Here is a 22,316-nt window from a genome sequence, read left to right on the forward strand (position 1 = left end):
GGCATTACCTACAGGGTGGTTGTGTGGCACTACCTACAGGGGGCTGTGTGGCATTACCTACAGGGGGCTGTGTGGCATTACTTACAGGGTGGCTGTGGGGCACTACCTAGAGGGGCTGAGTGACATTACCTACAGGGGGGTTGTATGGCACTACCTAGGGAGGGCTGTGTGGCACTACCTACAGGGGGCCTGTGTGGCATTACCTACAGGGGGGCCTGTGTGGCATCACCTACAGGGGGCGGGGCTGGGTGGCACTACCTACAGGGGGCTGTGGCAGTATCTACAGTGGGCTGTGTGTGGCAGTATCTACAGAGGGAAGTGTGTGGCAAAAAATTTACTAATGAAATTCATCCATTTTTAAAACGGACAGGGAAAAAAACGGATGCAAAACGGGTCAAAATCGGCCGTAAAAACTGAGACACGGCACGGAAAGGAAAGGGAACGGATGCAAAACGGCCGAAAAAAACGGACCAAAGTGACCGTTTTTAGCGGCCGACACTCGGACCCTGTCGTGTGAATAGAGCCTTATGTGATAGGTAAAGAGGCTCTGAGAAAGACTTTCGCCTCCATGTGATTTGCAGCAATTCATTATAATGTTCGCTGCTATTATTATCATTATCAATACTAATAAATATGTGTGTGTGTGTGTGTGTGTGTGTGTGTGTGTGTGTGTGTGTGTGTGTAATATCTTGCATAGCATTACAAAATGTACATATAATAGGAATACAATTCCTGCTCAATCAAGTTTTACTAACTAAATTAGTACTACCAATAAACCCTGACCCCAAAAGAGGAGATCAAGAGGCGCATATCCGCTACACACTGAACAACAACAACAACTTCAAGTCAAGTTCTATACTCATATCTACACTCTCTTCCTTTACCGGAAGATCGAATAAAATAGAGAGGAAAAATAGGACCAAATATGCTAGGCACTGCTATAAACAAACATATTTAATGGATGGATTAAAATACAGGCTACGCGTTTCGACGCAGGAAAAGTGTCTTCATCGGGCCATAAATATATAATAAAAACCAAACAACTTGTATATATATATATATATATATATATATATATATATATGTATATGTATATATATATATATATATATATACACACACACATGTGTATCCTCAAAATGGACCAATCACAGGGAGGAAACGGGGAGGGGACAAGAGAAACGCCGGAAAAACAGAGTCGCACATATAATCCAACTACAACACTAAGATGAATTAATAGGTTCATAAGTTGATAATCACAAATTAGTTATAAGATGAAAGACATATGTATAATTTTGGCTAACAATAAAAGTTTTGAACAGAAATATAAGATGAGATAAACGCACACTAAAATTAATGGCAAAACATGAATCATATCAAAAAATAACTTATAGCAACATTAATTAAAAACTAATAATATGTGTGACAATTTAATATAAAAAAAAACGGAAGATCGTGCAGGGTCACATTTGATAGAGATGTGACTATTAGGATATGTTCACACGCACTATTTACGGACGTAATTCAGGCGTTTTACACCTGGAATTACGGCCGAAAATACTGCTTGAAAGCGTCGGCAAACATCTGCCCATTCATTTGAATGGGTCTTACGATGTTCTGTGCAGACGGTCATTTTTTCTACGCGCCGCTGTCAAAAGACGGCGTGTAAAAAAATGCCCGCGTCAAAGAAGTGCATGTCACTTTTTGGGACGTAATTGGAGCCGTTTTCCATTGACTCCATAGAAAAACAGCTCCAATTACGTCTGTAATGGACGCTGCGAAAACCGCCTGCACATGCCATTACGTCTGAAATTCAGGAGCTGTTTTCGCCTGAAAACAGCTCTGTAACTTCAGCCGTAACGAATGTGCACGTGTGAACATACCCTTAGTTTATAGGTTGTTATTACCTTTTAACAATATGCATATAAAAGCATTTGTGGGGGTGTAATATATATATACATATAATATATATATATATATATATATATATATATATATATATATATATATATATATATATATATATATATATATACAGATGTAGCCGCCTTTATCTTGACTTTAACGCATTAAATACACAGTGGCAAGATCCTTTATCTTGACTTTTTCAATGACTTTTCAATGGCTTTTATTGTGTGATATCATGCTGCAGCAAGTTATCAGAGTCCAGATAAAGATGGCTACATCCATATATATATATATATATATATATATATATATATATATATATATATATATAGAAGACAGCGTAGAAAGCAGTGACGGCACCAGGACTTCAAGGCAGATGCAAGCAAAGTGGATTTATTCACCACAAAAAAGACACAGCAACGTTTCGGTTCAACAGGAACCTTTCTCAAGCCATGACAAACTCACAAAAGTGCCAAGTATATATAGGGAGGACGTACATCAACTGGCAATCAAACAAATTGACAGTACAATTCTCATAAAATACATAAAAATGTGAACATAGCAGTGTATTATAACTTTTATACAGACAGTGCAGCAATGAGTCTTCAAAACGCTATTAATAAACGACAATACATTTGAAGACATGATTTATACATATCATAAATAGTGAAGACTAAGTGTAATAGGATTAATTCGGAGGACAGCAGAGGCTCATTATTGATTCATTAGGTTTAATAAACTTACAGTTTACACTCTCTCCATATGACCAGCATGTGAATTTCGCACGCACGCACTCAGCATGCTCCAAGATGGCGTCGAAACCGGATATCAAATCCGGTGAAGCGCATCGTGGAACGCAATCGCTACCGCGCATGTGCAGGGATGGAGCTTGCGTTACAGTCCCATTGCGCAGGCGCGAGTAGCGCTAAAATAGAAATATAGAATGGACTGAAAATGCACAATTCAGTTCTGTGAACTATCTGGAGATATAATATATGGACCAATATTGTGTAAATCGGGATGTAGAGAGATCATCAATGTCAATGGCCATGAATTTAAAATACAGCGATTTTTTATGAATATCTCTCACATATCCCATATATGTAAACATGTGACTGTAGTCACCCATGAGATTAATAAATAAGCCATTATAGATAGGCATTGATGATCCCCGACACAAATGTCAAATACATAAAATATATCGAAAAAAATATATAAGGCATGTATATCATAGATAATATATTTCCATTGAAAACATGCTGATGGATAAGAAAATAACAAACCTACAATACGATAAGGACCATGCTCCAGAGTGAATATAATTATCTATAAATTCATGCACGATAGATATATTACAGTGCAAAGATCAATGCTGGATATAGAGAGACATAGATAAACAATTTCATGTGGAACATCATGATCCCAAAATTAGGCCTCTGCTGCTCTCCGGAATCCTTCAAAGTGCTTGACACATCCGTGTGTTTCTACGAACATATAAAAGAAAAGAAAGGGAAACGCAAATGACCATATAATATTAATGTGAACACAAAACCCAAAATTATAATGAAAATTGACATTGAAGATTAAAAATTAAAAATGTATGCATAGGAAGAGTCAAAATAAGACTCCAAATTATGTATACACAAGGCACATACAATACCAATCGGGAATGTGAATCCATCTATTGCTGGACTGTATATATATATATATATATATATGTATATATATATACAGTGAAGGAAATAAGTATTTGATCCCTTGCTGATTTTGTAAGTTTGCCCACTGTCAAAGTCATGAACAGTCCAGAATTTTTACGCTAGGTTAATTTTACCAGTGAGAGATAGATTATATTTTAAAAAAAAACAGAAAATCACATTGTCAAAATTATATATATTTATTTGCATTGTGCACAGAGAAATAAGTATTTGATCCCTTTGGCAAACAAGACTTAATACTTGGTGGCAAAACCCTTGTTGGCAAGCACAGCAGTCAGACGTTTTTAGTAGTTGATGATGAGGTTTGCACACATGTTAGATGGAATTTTGGCCCACTCCTCTTTGCAGATCATCTGTAAATCATTAAGATTTCGAGGCTGTCGCTTGGCAACTCGGATCTTCAGCTCCCTCCATAAGTTTTCAATGGGATTAAGGTCTGGAGACTGGCTAGGCCACACCATGACCTTAATGTGCTTCTTTTTGAGCCACGCCTTTGTTGCCTTTGTTGTATGTTTCGGGTCATTGTCGTGCGGGAAGACCCAGGTACGAGCCATTTTTAATGTCCTGGTAGAGGGAAGGAGGTTGTCACTCAGGATTTGACAGTACATGGCTCCATCCATTCTCCCATTGATGCGGTGAAGTAGTCCTGTGCCCTTAGCAGAGAAACACCCCCAAAACATAATGTTTCCACCTCCATGTTTGACAGTGGGGACGGTGTTCTTTGGGTAATAGGCAGCATTTCTCTTCCTCCAAACACGGCGAGTTGAGTTAATGCCAAAGAGCTCAATTTTAGTCTCATCTGACCACAGCACCTTCTCCCAATCACTCTCAGAATCATCCATATGTTCATTTGCAAACTTCAGACGGGCCTGTACATGTGCCTTCTTGAGCAGGGGGACCTTGCGGGCACTGCAGGATTTTAATCCATTACGGCGTAATGTGTTACCAATGGTTTTCTTGGTGACTATGGTCCCAGCTGCCTTGAGATCATTAACAAGTTCCCCCTGTGTATTTTTCGGCTGAGCTCTCACCTTCCTCAGGATCAAGGATACCCCACGAGGTAAGATTTTGCATGGAGCCCCAGATCGATTGACAGTCATTTTGTATGTCTTCCATTTTCTTACTATTGCACCAACAGTTGTCTCCTACTCACCCAGCGTCTTACTTATGGTTTTGTAGCCCATTCCAGCCTTGTGCAGGTCTATGATCCTGTCCCTGACATCCTTAGAAAGCTCTTTGGTCTTGCCCATGTTGTAGAGGTTAGAGTCAGACTGATTAATTGAGTCTGTGGACAGGAGTCTTTTATACAGGTGACCATGTAAGACAGCTGTCTTTAATGCAGGCACCAAGTTGATTTGGAGCGTGTAACTGGTCTGGAGGAGGCTAAACTCTTAATGGTTGGTAGGGGAGCAAATACTTATTTCTCTGTGCACAATGCAAATAAATATATATAATTTTGACTATGTGTTTTCAGTTTTTTTTTAATATAATCTATCTCTCACTGGTAAAATTAACCTAGCCTAAAAATTCTAGACTGTTCATGTCATTGACAGTGGGCAAACTTACAAAATCAGCAAGGGATCAAATACTTATTTCCTTCACTGTATATATATATATATATATATATATATATATATATATATATATATATATATATATATATATATATATATAAAGCAAAATAGAAGCAGCACTGTTTTCTTTAGTATCGGGTGCACAGGTTCTTGTTCAGGCACACGACCAGTGTCCCAAATAGCCAGCAACAATTCCAAAAGACAAGACAGCACTCCAAATTCAGTGATAGATAGAATCACTTTAATCACCTCTTGCGACGTTTCAACCCTACTCAATGGGGTCTTTCTCAAGCTTGAGAAAGACCCCATTAAGTAGGGTTGAAACGTCGCAAGAGGTGATTAAAGTGATCCTATCTATCACTGAATTTGGAGTGCTGTCTTGTCTTTTGGAATTGTTGCTATATATATATATGTGTGTGTGTGTATGTATATATATATATATATATATACATATATATATATATTCCTACAGCAGTATTAGAAAGTAATTATGAGTATTGTATACATAATATGGAGTATTAGGAAACATCAATTGATATTTATATAATGAATGTATTTTCTCTGATAAGTTGCATTGAGTTTCCCACATCAGTTTGTAGACAAGTATTATGATATGTTGGTTTGACTTGTGAGAGGTGATCTATAAATTTTAATTTCCGGGTAGGAAATACGATGTTACTTTTTCTGTCACATTTCATTTACGGTATATTTGAGCAATACTTGACATTGCAGTCAGTGAAATAGGTTATGCTTATTAAGATTTCCTTCAAGGGTAGCTTGTTACTTAATGGCATCTCGGACGTAGATAGATAGGTATTCATACATCTGTGCACATAGTTTGTAAATAAATTGTGTTCCACTTGTATCCTTGTGGAGGATTTCCTCAATCCCAGTTGTGCCCATTTCTGCATAGTATAAATGTAATATAAATGGAAATTCAGGACACATGGTTAATGGTAAATGGTTATTTGACATTTGCATTGCGGCGACTGATAAAACATTTTACTTATTCATTAATCTCTTTTCCAGGGATGGCATTGTCACTACCAAGCAAATTGTGTTCATGCAGCGACCAACACTGCCCCATAAGACAAAGAAGAAAGAACCAAAGGTAACATAATTTGATTTAGGACATCATACAATTTAAGTATAAAACCAATATAAATATGTGAAGGTGTTACCTATAGTAGCAAATCAAATACCAGTTATTACTTCTCTAGTGTTAGCAGCAGTGTAGCTGTAGAAGGTTCAGAGGCACCAGCCGCACTTGGGCCCAGGTGCCTGAGGGGGACTAAAGGCTCCTCTTCCACATAAGAAGATACCAGTATTATAATTGAGTAGGTGGGGGCCTGTTTTATTTTTAATTAAGCTTCAAGAAACACCTCAGATTTCTGGTGAGACATCTTTTTTTCCAGTTGAAAGAAAATTAACATTTTTACTTGCTAAGAAAAAACATCATGGTCAGCAAAAAATTTTCAAAGTTCACAAAGGGAGAGCTTGCCATGGCAGGGCCTATTAGGCTGCCTGTCAGTGTAACACTGACAACATTTTTTTTTTTTTTCCATTCCCCCCAAAGCAATGAGTTAATTAAATGATATGTATGCAAAAAAAATACAACTCATCCCACAACAGTTAAGCCCTAATACAGGTACGTTGGCTGGAAAATAAAAAAGTTATAGTTATAACTTTCGGAATGTGGCAATGAATAAACAAAAAGATGTGTGCTAAAAATCCAAAATAGGCTTAACCTTAAGGTTAAAGGTGTCGTAGAATAATATGTAAATTATTTGCAACATTTAGGATTTTAAAGTAAGTCTCTAGCTTTAGCCACTTTAACCCCTACATGTAAGATGGGTGTGCAGTTCAACAATATGGCACAGGCTCACAAAACGAGTCTGCACCAAATGCGGGCGGTGTCCATTGTCTTATACAGCTCACACCTGCCTTATCTCAGATTTTTGTTGTTTAACCCCTCAGATGACACATTCAATAGCGACCATAACATCTGAGGAGCTAGAAAGAGGGAGGAGGCTCCTTCAATCACCCTCCACCCGCTTAGACGGAATCGTAGGGTGCCAAGCAGGTTGCCATGACAGCCTTTATCTTCTTCTTTACTTATTTATATAGCGCCAACATATTCCGCAGCACTTTACAATTCAGGGGGTACATTGCACAGACAATATCAAACATTACATATTAACAAAACTAATTTACAATTCAAACAAGAGGAGTGAGGACCCTGCTCGCAAGAGCTTACAATCTATGAGAAAATAAGGCAGAAACAAAATGTAAAAAAGGCAATGGTCCAGCCATCTTTTACAAACGTAGGGTATTACACATAAATCTACATGAGCAGGTCACCCGCCAGTATCTGTGTATGACAGACATGAAGTGTATTACATTAGGGTGCTGTTAAGGATCTGCCAGGCACAGCTTCTGTATCCACGCCCATAGGTAATCAGTCTGCACCTGCTTATATGTCTGTGAGACTGACTCCATCTTCCACCACTCAGGATGGCAGGCTTAGGAGTGGGAGAGCCTATCACAGCCAGGCCAGACGGATCTAGCTCCCGCCCTCTGTCTATTTATACATGCCTTTCCTGTTCCTCCTTGCTTGTGATTCTTCTCTGTTGGTTTCCTGGCCCTGCTCCAGCTTCTTGAACTACTTGTCCCTGCTTCGTATTGACCCTGGCTTACTGACTACTCTTCTGCTCTGCGTTTGGTACCTCGTACACTCCTGGTTTGACTCGGCTTGTTCACTACTCTCCTGCTCTGCGTTTGGCACCTCGTACTCTCCTGGTTTGACTCGGCTCGTTTACTACTCTTGTTGCTCACGGTGTTGCCGTGGGCAACTGCCCAGTTTCCCTTTGTTCTGTGTTTCCTAGTCTGGTTGTCTGTCGTGCACTTACTGAGTGTAGGGACCGTCGCCCAGTTGTACCCCGTCGCCTAGGGTGGGTCGTTGCAAGTAGGCAGGGACTGAGTGGCGGGTAGATTAGGGCTCACTTGTCTGTTTCTCTATCCCTGTCACTACAGGTGCAAGGAGTGTGGGGGATACTGCTGAATGAGGGGGTCAGGTTCTGATGACTAATATAAGGGGGGGGGCAGAGAAAGTAGTCAGATTAGGGAATGTTATAGGCCTGTCTAAAAAGAGGTATTTTCAGGACACGTTTAAAACTGTGGATGTTGGGAATTAATCGGGTTAGCGCATTCCAGAGGACTGGTGCAGCACGAGAAATATCTTGGCGACGGGACTGGGAGGTTCGGATTATTGCCAATGTTAATCTAAGTTCGTTGGCAGAACGTAAAGTGAGTAGGGAGGTAGACAGAGATGAGGGAGGAGATTTAAGGTGGTGCAGAACTGGAGAGTTTCGTGGGTGAGAGTAATAAGTTTGAATTTGATTCTGAAGGGGATGGGCAACCAGTGCAGTGACTGGCACAGAGTAGCGTTGGCGTAGCGGTTGGTCAGAGAGATAAGCCTGGTTGCTGAATTAAGGATAGATTGGAGAGGGGAGAGTTTAGTTAGTGGAAGATCGACTAGTAATGAGTTACAGTAAGAAAAATGAGAGTGAATCAGAGCAACAATGAGAGTTTTGGTGGTTTCCTCCGTAAGAAAAGGGCGGATTCCGGAGATGTTTTTGAGGGGAAAATGACAGGAGTGTGAAAGTGATTGTATGTGAGGAGTAAAGGAAAGATCTGATTCAAAAATAACCCTGAGAGAGCGGGCGTGCTGCCTGGGAGTTATGGTAGTGCCACACACTGAGATGGAGACATCCGGTTTAGGGAGGTTAGTAGATGGTGGGAACACAAGGAGCTCAGTTTTAGAAAGATTCAATTTTAGATACAGAGAGGACATGATGTTAGAGACAGCGGACAATCACTAGTGTTTTGTATTAGAGCAGAGGTGATGTCATGGGAAGAGGTATATAATTGGGTGTCATCAGCGTAGAGTTGGTACTGGAAGCCAAATCTCCTGATGGTTGGTCCAATAGGCGCTGTGTAGAGAGAAAAGAGGAGCTAGGACCTAGGATTAATCCCTGAGGAACACCGATAGCAAGGGGAAGGGGAGAAAAAGTAGAACCAGCAAATCACACTCTGACCGAGCGGTCAGAGAGATTGGAAGAAAACCAAGAGTGACAGCCGAGTGAAGGCCTCCAGGTCTGCCTTCTGTGTCCTACTATTAACTTACAGTTTTGTCGTTCACGCTAATGTCTTAGCCCAATTAAATTTAACTGTAGGTTGTGGTGATGGTGCGGGCTTAGAAGCGGGCTATATACACATATATGTCATATACACATATGTGTATGTGTTATTTTTTTTACACTTTTACTATATAAAAACACTTTTTATGGAAAAAAAAGTAGTTTTATTTAATTTTTACTGTAATCTTTTTTTTCTTATAAACTTTATTTAACTGTTTTACTTTTTTTTTGGCTGACGAGGGGACTTTGCGATCTCCTGGTCGCAGATGTAATGCTATGGTATACTTAGTATATCAAAGTATTATTGCCTGTCAGTGTAAATCTGACAGGCAATCCATTAGGCCATGCCTTTAGGCAGTTGCTGAAGGCAGACCTGGGGGCCTTTGTTAGGCCCCCATCTGCTATGGAAACCCATTGGTGCCCCCGCGATCGCGCCGCGGGTGTGCCGATGGGGTGACAGAGGGTCCTTCCTCTGTCAAACACCTTAAATGCTGCGGTTGCTATTGATAACGGCATCTAAGTGGTTAAACTGCCGGAATCTGAGAGCTCTTCGATTTCTGGCAGTTGCAGAAGGAACCTGGCTGTGTATAACAGCCACGAGCCTGCCGCTGATCTGGTGAGTACAGTGACAGTACCCACAACATCGGAGTGACGAATATATCCTTAACGAAGCTGGAACTAGCATCTAATCATGGCGGATATATCTGCCACTGCTAAGCCCTGTCATATGTCCAGGCAAATTATAAATGCCTTGAGGGGTATAGTTTCTAAAAAGGGGTCACTTCTCTGGGCATTCCACTGGACTCTGGTACCTCAGGGGCTCTGCAAATGCGACATGGCGCCCGAACACCAATCCAGCAAAATCTGCACTCCAAAAGCGCTTCTTCCAATTTGAACCCTGCCAATTGCCCAAATAGCAGTTTAGGTTTACATATGGGATACTGCCATACTCGCAAGAAATTGAGTGACAAATTGTGTAGTTTTTTTTCTCATATTACCCATTGTGAAAATAAAAAATTGGGAGCTGAAACTATATATTTGTTGAGGAAAAAAAATATTTTTAATTTTCACTCTGTAATTCTAATAAAATCTATGAAACACCTGTGGGGTAAAAATCCTCACTTTACCCCTAAATGAATGTCCTAAGGGGTGTAGTTTCTAGAATGGAGTAACTTTTAAGGGGTTTCCCCCTGTACTGATAGCTCATGGGCTCTGCAAAAGCAACATGGTGCCCATAAAAACAATCCAGCAAAATCTGCATGCCAAATAGCGCTCTTTCCTTTCTGAGCCCTGCCGTGTGTCCTAAAAGAAACATGACCATTTATGGGTTATTTCCGTACTCCGAAGGAATTGCTTTAAAAAATGTTGAGGTGGTTTTCCTCCTTTATTCCTTGTAATAATTGAACATTTCTATGTTTTATTGGATAAAATGTAGATTTTTATTTTCACGGCCTAATTTCACTAAATTCAGCAAGAAAACCTGTGGGTCAAAATGCTCACTATACCGCTCGACAAATTCTTTGAGGGGTGTAGTTTGCCAAATGGTGCCTTTTTTGGGGTGTTTCCACTGTTTTGGCACCACAAAACCTCTCAAACCTGACATGGTACCTAAAATATATTCTAATAAAAAGGAGGCCTCAAAATCTCTTCTGAGGTCTGTGCTTCAGCCCATTAGCACACTAGGGCCACATGTGGGATATTTCTAGAAACTGACGAATCTTGGCAATAAATAATGAGTTGCGTTTCTCTGGTAAAACCTTCTGTGTTACAGAAAATGTTTTATTAAAATAAATTTTCTGCAAAAAATAAATTTAATTTTGTAAATTTCACCTCCACTTTGCTTTAATTTCTGTGAAACACCTAAAGGGTTAATAAACTTTCTAAATGCTGTTTTGAAAACTTTGAGGGGTGCAGTTTTTAAAATGGGGTGATTTATATGGTATTTCTAATATATAGGGCCCTCAAAGCCATTACAGAACTGAACTGGTCCCTAAAAAAAAATAGGTTTTGGAAATTTTCTGGAAAATGTGAGCAATTGCTGCTAAAATTATAAGCCTTGTAGCATCCTAGAAAAATAAAAGAACGTTCAAAAAACAATGCCAACATAAAGTAGACATATGGTAAATGTTAACTAGTAACTATTTTGTGTGGTATTACTATCTGTTTTACAAGCAGATACATTTACATTTAGAAAAATCCAAATCTTTGCACATTTTCTCAAAATGTTGGTGTTTTTTTGCAAATAAACACTGAATGTATCGATCAAATTTTACCTCTAAGATAAAGTACAATGTATCAAGAGAAAACAATCTCAGAATCGCTTGAAAAAATAAAAGCATTCCAAAGTTATTACCTCATAAAGTGACACGTCAGATTTGAAAAAATTGGGCTGGTCTATAGGGCCAAAACAGGCTCATGGGGTTAAACCTTGCCAGAGGTACGGCTTAATAGTTGAGCACAGAAAAAGGCAAAACACTGCAATACAGTATTGCCGTTTATTTCATGTACCGAACACGAGGGATCTATCAATTGCATGGAAAAGCCATCACACCGCTCGACGGAAAAATATTAAACCTATGGATCTCAGAATATGGCAAAACAAAATACTTTATTTTCTTTTTAACAAATTGTTTATAAATTTGGTACCTACATAATCGCACTGACTTGCTGAAAAAAGTTTACATGCATATTTTACCACACAGTAAAACGAAACCCATAAAATTGGCCGAATTGTTTGTTTTCAATTCCACCTAACAAAATAGTTTTTAAAAGTTTCTCAGTATGATACGGTACGTTAAATAGAACCATTAAAAAGAGATCTCATCCCTCAAAAAAGAAGCCCTCATACGGTTATGTTGACAAAAAAAATAAGAATGTTATGGCTCTTGGAAGGTGAAGATGAAAAAACGCATATTGGTTGTGTCCATAAGGGGTTAAAGTATGTTAGGTAATAAGGCACATTTAATTTACCTAATATAATGTTCTTCTACCTCTCTTTAAAGAGGCTCGGTCACCAGATTATAAGTGCCCTATCTCCTACATAATCTGATCGGCGCTGTAATGCAGATAACAGCAGTAGTTTTTATTTTGAAAAGCGATCATTTTTTAGCAAGTTATGAACAATCTTAGATTTATGCTAATTAGTTTCTTAACCCCTTTAGGACACAGCCTGTTTTGGCCTTGTGGACACAGATGATTTTTTTCAAATCTGACATGTGTCACTTTATGTGGTAATAACTCCGGAATGCTTTTACCTATCCAAGCGATTCTGAGATTGTTTTCTCGTGACATATTGTATTTTATGTTAGTGAAAAAATGTGGTCGATAAATTCAATATTTATTTGTGAAAAACTTCAAATTTTAGCAAAAATTAGCATTTTTCTAAATTTAAATGTATTTGCTTGTAAAACAGATAGGAATACCACACAAAATAGTTACTAGTTAACATCCCCCATATGTCTACTTTATGTTTGCATCATTTATTTTCACGTACTTTTATTTTTCTAGGACGTTACAAGGCTTAGAACTTTAGCAGCAATTTCTCATATTTTCAATCAAATTTCAATAGGCCATTTTTTCAGGGACCAGTTCAGTTCTGAAGTGGTTTTGAGGGCCTTATATATTAGAAAGTCCCCATAAATCACCCCATTTTGAAAACTGCACCCCACAAGGTATTCAAAACCACATTCAGAAAGTATTTTAACCCTTTGGGCGTTTCACAGGAATTAAGGCAAAGTAGAGGTGAAATTTACAAATTTTTTTTTTTTTGCCGTAATTCATTTGTAATAAAAAAAAAATCTGTAATACAGAAGTTTTTACCAGAGAAACGCAACTCAATATTTATTGCCCAGATTCTGCAGATTTTAGAAATATCCAACATGTGGCCCTAGTGTCCTAATGGACTGAAACACAGGCCTCAGAAGCAAAGGAGCACCTAGTGGATTTTGGGGCCTCCTTTTTTTAGGAATATATTTTAGGCACCATGTCAGGTTTGAGGAGGTCTTGTGGTACCTAAACAGTCGAAACCCCCAAAAAGTGACCCCATTTTGGAAACTACACCCCTCAAGGCATTTTTCTAGGGGTATAGTTAGCATTTTGACCCCACAGTTTTTTTGCAGAATTTAGTGGAATTAGTCTGTGGAAATATAGAATTTTTTCATTTTTACAAGGAATAAAGGAGAAAAAGCCGCCCAACATTTGTAAAGCAATTTCTCCCGATTACGGCAATACCCCATATGTGGTCGTAAACTGATGTTTGGACCCACAGCAAGGCTCAGGAGGGAAGGAGCGCCTTTTGGATTTTGTAGCGCAGATTTTGCTGGATTGGTTTTCAGTGCCATGTTGGGTTTGCAACGCCCCGGAGGGACCAAAACAGTGGAAACCCCCCAAAAGTGACCCTATTTTGGAATCTACACCCCTCAAGGAAGTTTTCTAGGGGTATAGTGAGCATTTTGGCCCCTCAGGATCTTTTTTAGAGCTAAGGTGACCAAAAAACAGCGATTTTGGCGCTTTAAATTCTTTATTTATTACAGCGTTCACCGTGCGCAATAAATGACGTTTTAATTTATTCTGCCGGTCGGTACGATTACGCCGATACCATATGTGTATAGTTTTTTTTACGTTTTGCAGCGTTTGCACAATAAAATTACGTTTCTATAAAATAATTTATTTTCTGAGACACTCTATTCTGAGCCGTAACTTTTTAATTTTTTCGTCAAAAAAGCTGTGGGAGGTCATGTTTTTTGCGGGACGGGTTGTAGTTTTTATTGGTACAATTTTGGGGTAAATGCGACTTTTTGATCACTTTTTATTCTATATCTTCAGAGGGGTGGTGACCAAAAAATAGCTATGCTGACAGTTTTCCGTTTATTTTGTTTGCGGCGTCACCGTGCGGGAAAATGAACATTATAGTTTCATAGTTTGGGTCGTTACGAACACGGTGATACCAAATATGTGTACTTTTTTTTTTACGTTTTCATTTTTTCCCTATAATAAATGACTTATAGGAAAACAAAACCTTTTATTTTTACACTTTTATAAAACATTTTTATTAACTTTTTTTTACTTTTTACACTTTATATTTTTGTTTATTAACTTTTCTTTTACTTTTTACACTATCTTTTTTTGACCTGCAGCTCTGATCGCTGCTAGAATACATTACACTACCTAGGTAGTGTAACGTATTCCAACTGTCAGTGTGACGTCACAGTCACTCTGACAGTTGGTCTACGAGGATCAGCAGAGGCTGATCCTCATAGGCTGACACACATGGCAGACCTGGGGGCCGTTGTCTGGCCCCCGGGTGCCATCACAAGCATCAGCAGCCCCCACGATTGCATGGGGGCTGCTGATGCGCTACAAACCCGCTACATGCGGAGATCGCAATCGAGCCCCGCATGTAACGGGTTAATTGCCGAAATCAGCGGCGATGAGCCGCTGATCGGCAACACTGGAGTGTCACCTGTCAGGGACAGCTGATCTCCAAGTTCCCGATGCACACTGTCGCCGACAGTGTGCCATCGGGAACGACACAGTGACTTCCTGTCACTCTGACAGGAAGCCTATCAGGACCAGCCGAAGGTTGGTCCTGATGGGCTTCCGTCCATGGCAGACCCGGAAGCCATTGTTTGCCTTCCGTTTGCCATAGTAACTATCGGCAAACCCCGCGATTTCGGACCGGGGTCTGCCGATATCTTAGAAACCCCCAAAATTCGGCGATTGCACCTGATCGCCGAATTTAAGGGGTTAATTCGCCTAAACCAGCGGCAAAGGACCGCTGGTCGGCAAGAGTGGAGTGTCAGCTGTTGGCGACAGCTGACCTCCCGGTTCCCGGTGCACACTGTCGCCGACAGTGTGCACCGGGAAAAACTCAGTAACTGTACGTCCTCGTGCGGGAAGTAACCTCCCGCGAGGACGGACAGTTACGTCCTGGTGCGGATAGGGGTTAATAGACAACTGGGCGTGTTTTTACTTTACCAACTGGGTGTTGTACAGAGGAGTGTATGACGCTGACCAATCAGTGACCAATCAGCGTCATACACTTCTCATTGTTCTAGCCCATTTTTTGTGTGATTGTGCAGTGAAAGAAGCTGGGCTGGAACAATGAGAAGTGTATGACGCTGATTAGTCACTGATTGGTCAGCGTCATACACTCCTCTGTACAACGCCCAGTTGGTAAAAAGTAAAAACACGCCCAGTTGTCTATTAAGAAACTCATTAGCATAACTCTAAAATTGCTCATAACTTGCTCAAAAATGATTGTTTTTCAAAATAGAAACCACTGTTGTTATCTACATTACAGCGCCGATCAGATTATGTAGGAGATAGGGCACTTATAATCTGGTGACAGAGCCTCTTTAAAGGAGTATTAAAGCTTTAGCAAGTGATGCATATACATAGCTAGCATAGGCCATGACTTGCTGATGGGTGTGGGTATGACCACAGGGGCATTTCCTATACACAGCTACCATGCAGTCTGTGCCTGCTGACATACAGAAACAGCAGGAGGAGCAGAAGTAGCAGGACTAATACAGACATGTCTAAGAAATGCCTGAAATAAGGAAGAGATGAATCTTGAATTGTCTTCCCTGGGTCTACCACTGCATGAATTTAATTCACACATCCTAGTCTGTTCCTGGATATTGTTTGCTCCTTTGACTTAAGTTCTGATATTTTATTCATAGGAAGCAACAGTTTATAAACCTTGTTTTCAGTAAATCTATCAGCTCTTAGAGAGGATCTGTCATGAACATTTCTATTTTTATATGTAAAAGGGTGTTGTGTTTTTATCTATTTTTCGTGTGCACGATCAGCCTTAGACGCTCAAGAACACATGGTCAAAAGTAAAAACACGCCCAGTTGGGTATTAAGAAACGAAATCTAAAATTGCTCATAACTTGCTCAAATATGATCGTTTTTCAAAATAAAAACCACAGCTGTTATCTAAATTACAGTGCCAATCAGATTATGTAGGAGATAGGACACTTATAATCTGGTGACAGAGCCTCTTTAAGTGATAAAATTCTGACTGCCTGCAGCTGCCACTAGGGGGAGCTTACTGTATACTGTTTTACTACCAAGTTTAATGTATAAATGGTATAACGGTATGTAATAAGCCAGAATTCTATCATTTAACTGACTATAGGGGGCATTTGTAGCTCTGTTTCAGAAAAAATGGACTGCTAAAGATATATTAAGAAATTTATCAGCAACAAATGGACACATGTATTGTTTTGCCTTTCTGCATTCTGCCTTTATTTTATTTTTATTTTTTTGAGTAGCTGTATGAAGTCCTTATTTTCAGTTTCAAGTTGTAATTGTTTGTGACACTATTTTGGGGTATGTTGTTTTGGGAGGAATGCTAATTAATCACTTTGCAACCATTTTTTTTTTATAATTAAATATCTGCATTTTTTATTTTTTCTAATGTTAACTTTATTTTGTGTTGGAGGTCTTTGACTCCAATCCTGGATCTTGCTTTTCTGAGGGAGGTTGTCTATCACAACTGCCCCCCATGCGTGATCATATGGGCAAAACTGCTGTGCCGGCATTCTCATAGCGCAGTAAATGTGCAGAATGGTGCATTAAGGCTGTTCTGCATGCAATATATATTTATAGTGCATTGTGGGAACAGGTTATGGTGGATGGTGCCCACAGTGCCTTTTGTTTCTGTGCAGTCATATGCTTAGAGGTTTCTGAATGCACAGATGAGTTTCTGGCTATACATTTATAGAAAATGAGCTTTTATTTTTTTTATTTCTTTTAAATGGCAGGATTTATTCATTCTGTGATTATCTCTGATACTATTAGGTATCAGGTCTTGTATTTTTTTTAATTAAGTATTTTTAATACATTATCTGTAGTATGTACTTAGGTATCAGATACTATAAATTCCCATTCTTGTAACAATAGTCAATGCAAGAATGAGGGAACAGAGCAACTGTCACTTGAGAGCTGCTCCATTTACTCTGATTACCTCGCTAGGTGATTATGCAAATCGTACTGTACCAGAGAGCTACCCAAATGTTTTGGTTTTTTATGTTTGTTTTTAAGCTTGAAACCCACATTGAAATATAAATTAATAATCCGATACTGTTAAACATCTGAAATATGGCAGACCAGGTGTTCATTGCACCTATAACAACCCATAACTGTGCCTTTTAAAATCTGGACATGAAAATTTAACGACACTAAATTAATATGTATTGCATTTTGTTTTCTGTACGAATCCCATAAAGCTAGGTGTTACTTTGTGTCAAAGTATATACTGAACTTCATTAATTTATGTACTGTTTTACAATACATTTACACTCTTGTATAAAACGTGGAAAAAAAACGCGTTCAGCAAAAACAGCTTTTCTGAAGCGCAATTTTAACTTGCCAGATGGTTTATAATTATTCATGATCAAAATGTAAATATTCACATGTATTGTTAGCTAGATTTTTACTGTTCCATTTTTAATAAATATAATTTTTCACAAGATAACAGAAGAGGACAGCATTGTGAATTATAGCCCAGAACTGCATTTACAAATCCAGCTTCAAGTGCTGAAATCTCCCAGCATTACTTGCTACCTCAATCACTGCACAAAGCTTGCCATGATGATTTGCATTCTGTTAAGTGTATTCTATCCAGTAGAGACTTCCTCACTACATAATTGGAGTACAGCTAGTACTTCTAAGGCTGTGTCTACCAGCAAGCTTGTCAAATGTTTCCGTTAGCATCAAGGAAGAATTGTAAATTTAGGTTATAAGGCCTTGTTCACATCTGGCAGATTTTCGCTGTGGAAATCTACAATAAAAATAGGTGTAGGAGATGAGAGGAGAGGGCGCAGCACAGGGGAATTATGTTCAGCTAAAGAATACTAGCAAGTGGAAAACATAAGGCTCGCCTTTAAGAATTGTGCTGGGTAAAAAGCACCACTCTATGAAGCATGCATGTGGCCTCCCACCTGAGGGAAAATGCTGCCGGTGTCCAGATGCCCAGGACAACGGTGCCCACCGTGCAGGGGAGTGTCCAAATAGTGATAGAAAGGAGTTGTAGCTCCAAACGAACACCACTAGCAGATTCCCAGTCTTGGATTGTCAATATCACTCGCAGGTAGTTGTCTGTTAATCACTTTTATTATATCTCAAAAATAATGCATTTCTGAACTAAGAAAGCCCCTTCAACAGGTTTAACAGAGATGTCTCTTTCAAAACTGAAGAAGTAGGGTGGCAATATTCAAAAAGGGCTCAAAAAGTGATTCCGGAAACTATAGGCCTGTAAGTTTAACCTCCATTATGGGTAAAATATTTGAGGGTTTTCTAAGAGATGCTATCCTCGAGTATCTCAATGCAAATAAACTGTTGACGCAGCATCACCATGGGTTTATGAGGGATCAGTCCTGTGAAACTATTCTGATCAACTTCTATTGGAAGGTACGTTCTAGACTTGACCTGGGTACAGCTTTAGATGTGGTATATGTAGACTTTTCAAAGGGCATTTGATACTGTGCCACATAAAAGGTTGGTCCATAAAATGAAAATGCTGGGTCTGGGGGAAAATATGTGTAATTGGGTTAATAACTGGCTCAGCGATAGAAAATAGAGGGTGGTTATTAATGGTACAGCCTCAGAGTGGGTCACAGTCACCAGTGGGGTCCCACAGGAGTCAGTACTGGGCCCTCTTCTTTTTAATATGTTTATTAATGACCTTGTAGAGGGTTTACAGAGTATAATTTCAGTATTTGCAGATGATACTAAGCTCTGTAAAGAAATCAACACAGAGGAGGATAATGTAATACTACAGAGGGATTTGGGGAAGCTGGAAGTTTGGGCAGAGAAATGGCAAATTAAGTTTGATGTGGATAAATGTAAGGTTATGAACTTGGGGTGAGGGAACAAATTTTACAATTATGCATTAAATGGTAAAACACTGGGTAAAACTACTACTGAAAAAGATTTGAGGATATTGGTGGACGGTACATTTACCTTTAGCAACCAGTGCCAGGCAGCTGCTGCAAAGGCAAATGAAATCATGGGATGCATCAAAGGAGGCATAGATGCTCATGACAAAAACATAGTTTTGCCTCCTATACAAATCACTAGTCAGACCACACATGGAATATTGTGTACAATTTTGGGCATCTTTGTATAAGAACAACATCGCTGAACTAGAACGGGTGCAAAGAAGGGCGACCAAGGTAATTAAGGGAAAGGGCGGATTACAGTACCAAGAAAGATTATCAGACTTGGGGCTATTAAGTTTAGAAAAAAGACAGTTTAGGGATGATCTAATTACAATGTACAAATATATAACTGGACAGTACAGAGATATGTCTAATGATCTTTTTACACCTAGGCCTGTAACAAGGAAAAGGGGGCATCCTCTACTGTACTTCTAGAGGAGAAAAGGTTTCATCTCCGTCACAGACGGGGATTCTTTACTGTGAGAGCAGTGAGACGTTGGAATTCTCTTCCTTAATGTCTTTCTTGAAAAATATAATATTACAGGTTATGAGTTATAGATTCTGGAAATAGGATGTTAATCCAGGGATTTATTCTGTCATATTTGGAGTCAGGGAGGAATTGTCATCAACCTCATGGGGGTTTTGCCTTCCTCTGGATTAACATGTAGGATTATATGTTGGACTTGATGGCCCTGTGTCTTATCAACCTTATGGCCTATGGAACTATGTGAGACCTGAAGAAGTATGCTGTGCTTTAATAATGGTATAATAGAGGGCATAAATAATACCACCATGCAGTTATCAAGTGCCAGTGACATTGTAATGCTATATAGTTCTCAAATAATACCTCCTGTAGTGACCAAATACAGATACCCTTGATTACTTGATATTACCATGTGTAGTCAAATAATCCGTGTTCAAAAATTACATAACAACACATATTGCACACCAACAGTGTCCAAATAATAACACTTGTATTGCCCACATAATATTGTCATACAGGGTTCACTATTTACTGATGTAGCAAACACTAACTTGACACTAATAACTTACTGCAGTGTGATAACTTATCACTAAGGCTATGTTCACATCTGTGTCAGGGCTCCATTCCGATGTTCCCGTCGGAGGTTTCCGTCGGAAAAGAGCCCTTACTGACACAAGCGCAAACCATAGGTTTCTGTTTCCATCACCATTGATTTCAATGGTGACGGATCCGATGCCAATGGTTTCCGTTTGTGTCAGTTGTGCAAGGGTTTCGTTTTGACTTTTAGGGTATGTGAAAACACACTAATTACGTCCGTAATTGACGGATGTATTTCGGCCGCAAGTACCGGACCGAACACACTGCAGGGAGCCGGGCTCCTAGCATCATAGTTAGTGTGTGTGCACATACCCTTAACTACATAATCTTTCTTCCCACACATACTTTACACAGCACTTTCCACATAATGAACATTTATTACCTCCTACACACTTCTAAGAAACAAATAAGGTACCTCATGATGAGATCTTGATGTTTGTCTAAAGCCACTCTAGTGGCTGGAGATGTGGTACATAGTAATCATGGTGATGTGAAGTCACCAATATCGATTAATCTGGTCTTGCAGTTCCAGCCACCACTTTTAGTTTAATGCAGGAGGCAGGCAGCCGTGCACTTCTGAACCTCCCCTCCTTGACTTGACTCCGATGATAGGAAGTTGCCTCATGTGTTGGGAGCAATTCTAGTGTTCCGGTCACCAGAGTAGGTATGCTATTGAGATGATGTCATTGATACAACATACTTTTTCCTATAATTATTTTTAGTAATTTAAAGGGGTTATCTCATGAGGATAATCCCTACTGGGGCATATGGACATCAAATAGAAGGGGTGGGGGTGCTCTGTTATTAGTAACTCCACTCAGTTTTAAATTGGTGTTATGTTTTTCAATAATATATTTGCTGTAACATAATACAGTGAATTTGAGCCACTAATGTTAATGTTTCTGCTTTCCCATTTCAGTTCCACTTGAGATTTTCCAAAGATGAAAAACACAGCAGGCACTCGAAGAAGGGGAAAGGTAAAATTAATTCTAAAGACAAGGAAACTGATCGAAACAAGAAAAATGAAGAGCAGACAAAAACTGATGATACAGTAGACATTCACGGGAACCACCAGACAGATGGCACTATCTTGCAAAAGAGTGATGGTCTTCAGGAGAATGTAATAACCGAGCAAATGAATGAAGAGGTTGAGGAAGCCCCGATGTTACTTAATGCAAATTCTCCACTTATTGAAGAGTCAACAGAAAGCATGAAGGATGAAGAATCAGGAGGCACTGATGGAACTAAGAGTGTGGAAGTAGAGGCTGATGATGATGATGGGGTTATAGGTGATGCAAAGAAAGCAGAGAACGATGCCGGTAAATGTGAAGATACCCAACTGATGGAAAATCTCCAAGTTGATGCCACAAAATAGAATCAGCGACCTGCTACAGGACTAACAGAGCACTTTGACACTGATAATGTACAGTAAATCCAGAGTAGTATGCTTCAGTTCTTTCTGTATTATTACATCTGGAAGATTTAATGAGCCTGTGGTAGCATGAAGTAAGATGGGAAATTAAAATCTTGGTGGCCATAAGCAAACATTTTAGTTGCTTTTTTAAAAACCACTGGAAAGATAAAGGTTCAAATGCTAAAATATTGCTAGTAGAGCAGAACAAAACTTTTTGAGGGAGTATGGGATACACCTAAATGAGGTGGACATCAGTAGAAGGGATATAGTGTCCTTTATCTATTGAATGACATTTACACTGCCAAGATAGAAATGTAACTTTTTTGATGATTTTGAGGGTGGTAGTATAGCAAAAGCTGGGACTTATTTATTATACTATCCCCAGAACTTGACCATGAGTCCCCATTATCTAAAAGAGGCAAAGCAATATATAGACTAAACTCAACAAAAATAAAACTGTAACGTTTCCCTGCTT

At 39.2% G+C, this 22,316-nt stretch overlaps 1 protein-coding gene across 1 annotated transcript in view; it reads left to right on the forward strand.

The window, feature by feature from the left end:
- The window catches only part of RFTN1 (raftlin, lipid raft linker 1), a 310,755-nt gene extending 288,783 nt beyond the window's left edge, over positions 1-21,972 (forward strand). The window contains exons 9-10 of the mRNA XM_075827235.1: positions 6,227-6,308; positions 21,347-21,972. Coding sequence (XP_075683350.1) covers positions 6,227-6,308; positions 21,347-21,802 — 538 coding nt within the window. The 3' untranslated portion in view covers positions 21,803-21,972. The remainder of the gene's footprint in view (positions 1-6,226; positions 6,309-21,346) is intronic.
- The last annotated feature ends 344 nt before the right edge of the window (positions 21,973-22,316 follow it).

The sequence above is a fragment of the Rhinoderma darwinii genome, chromosome 5, assembly GCF_050947455.1.
Source record: "Rhinoderma darwinii isolate aRhiDar2 chromosome 5, aRhiDar2.hap1, whole genome shotgun sequence".
Classification (NCBI taxonomy): Eukaryota; Metazoa; Chordata; class Amphibia; order Anura; family Rhinodermatidae; genus Rhinoderma; species Rhinoderma darwinii.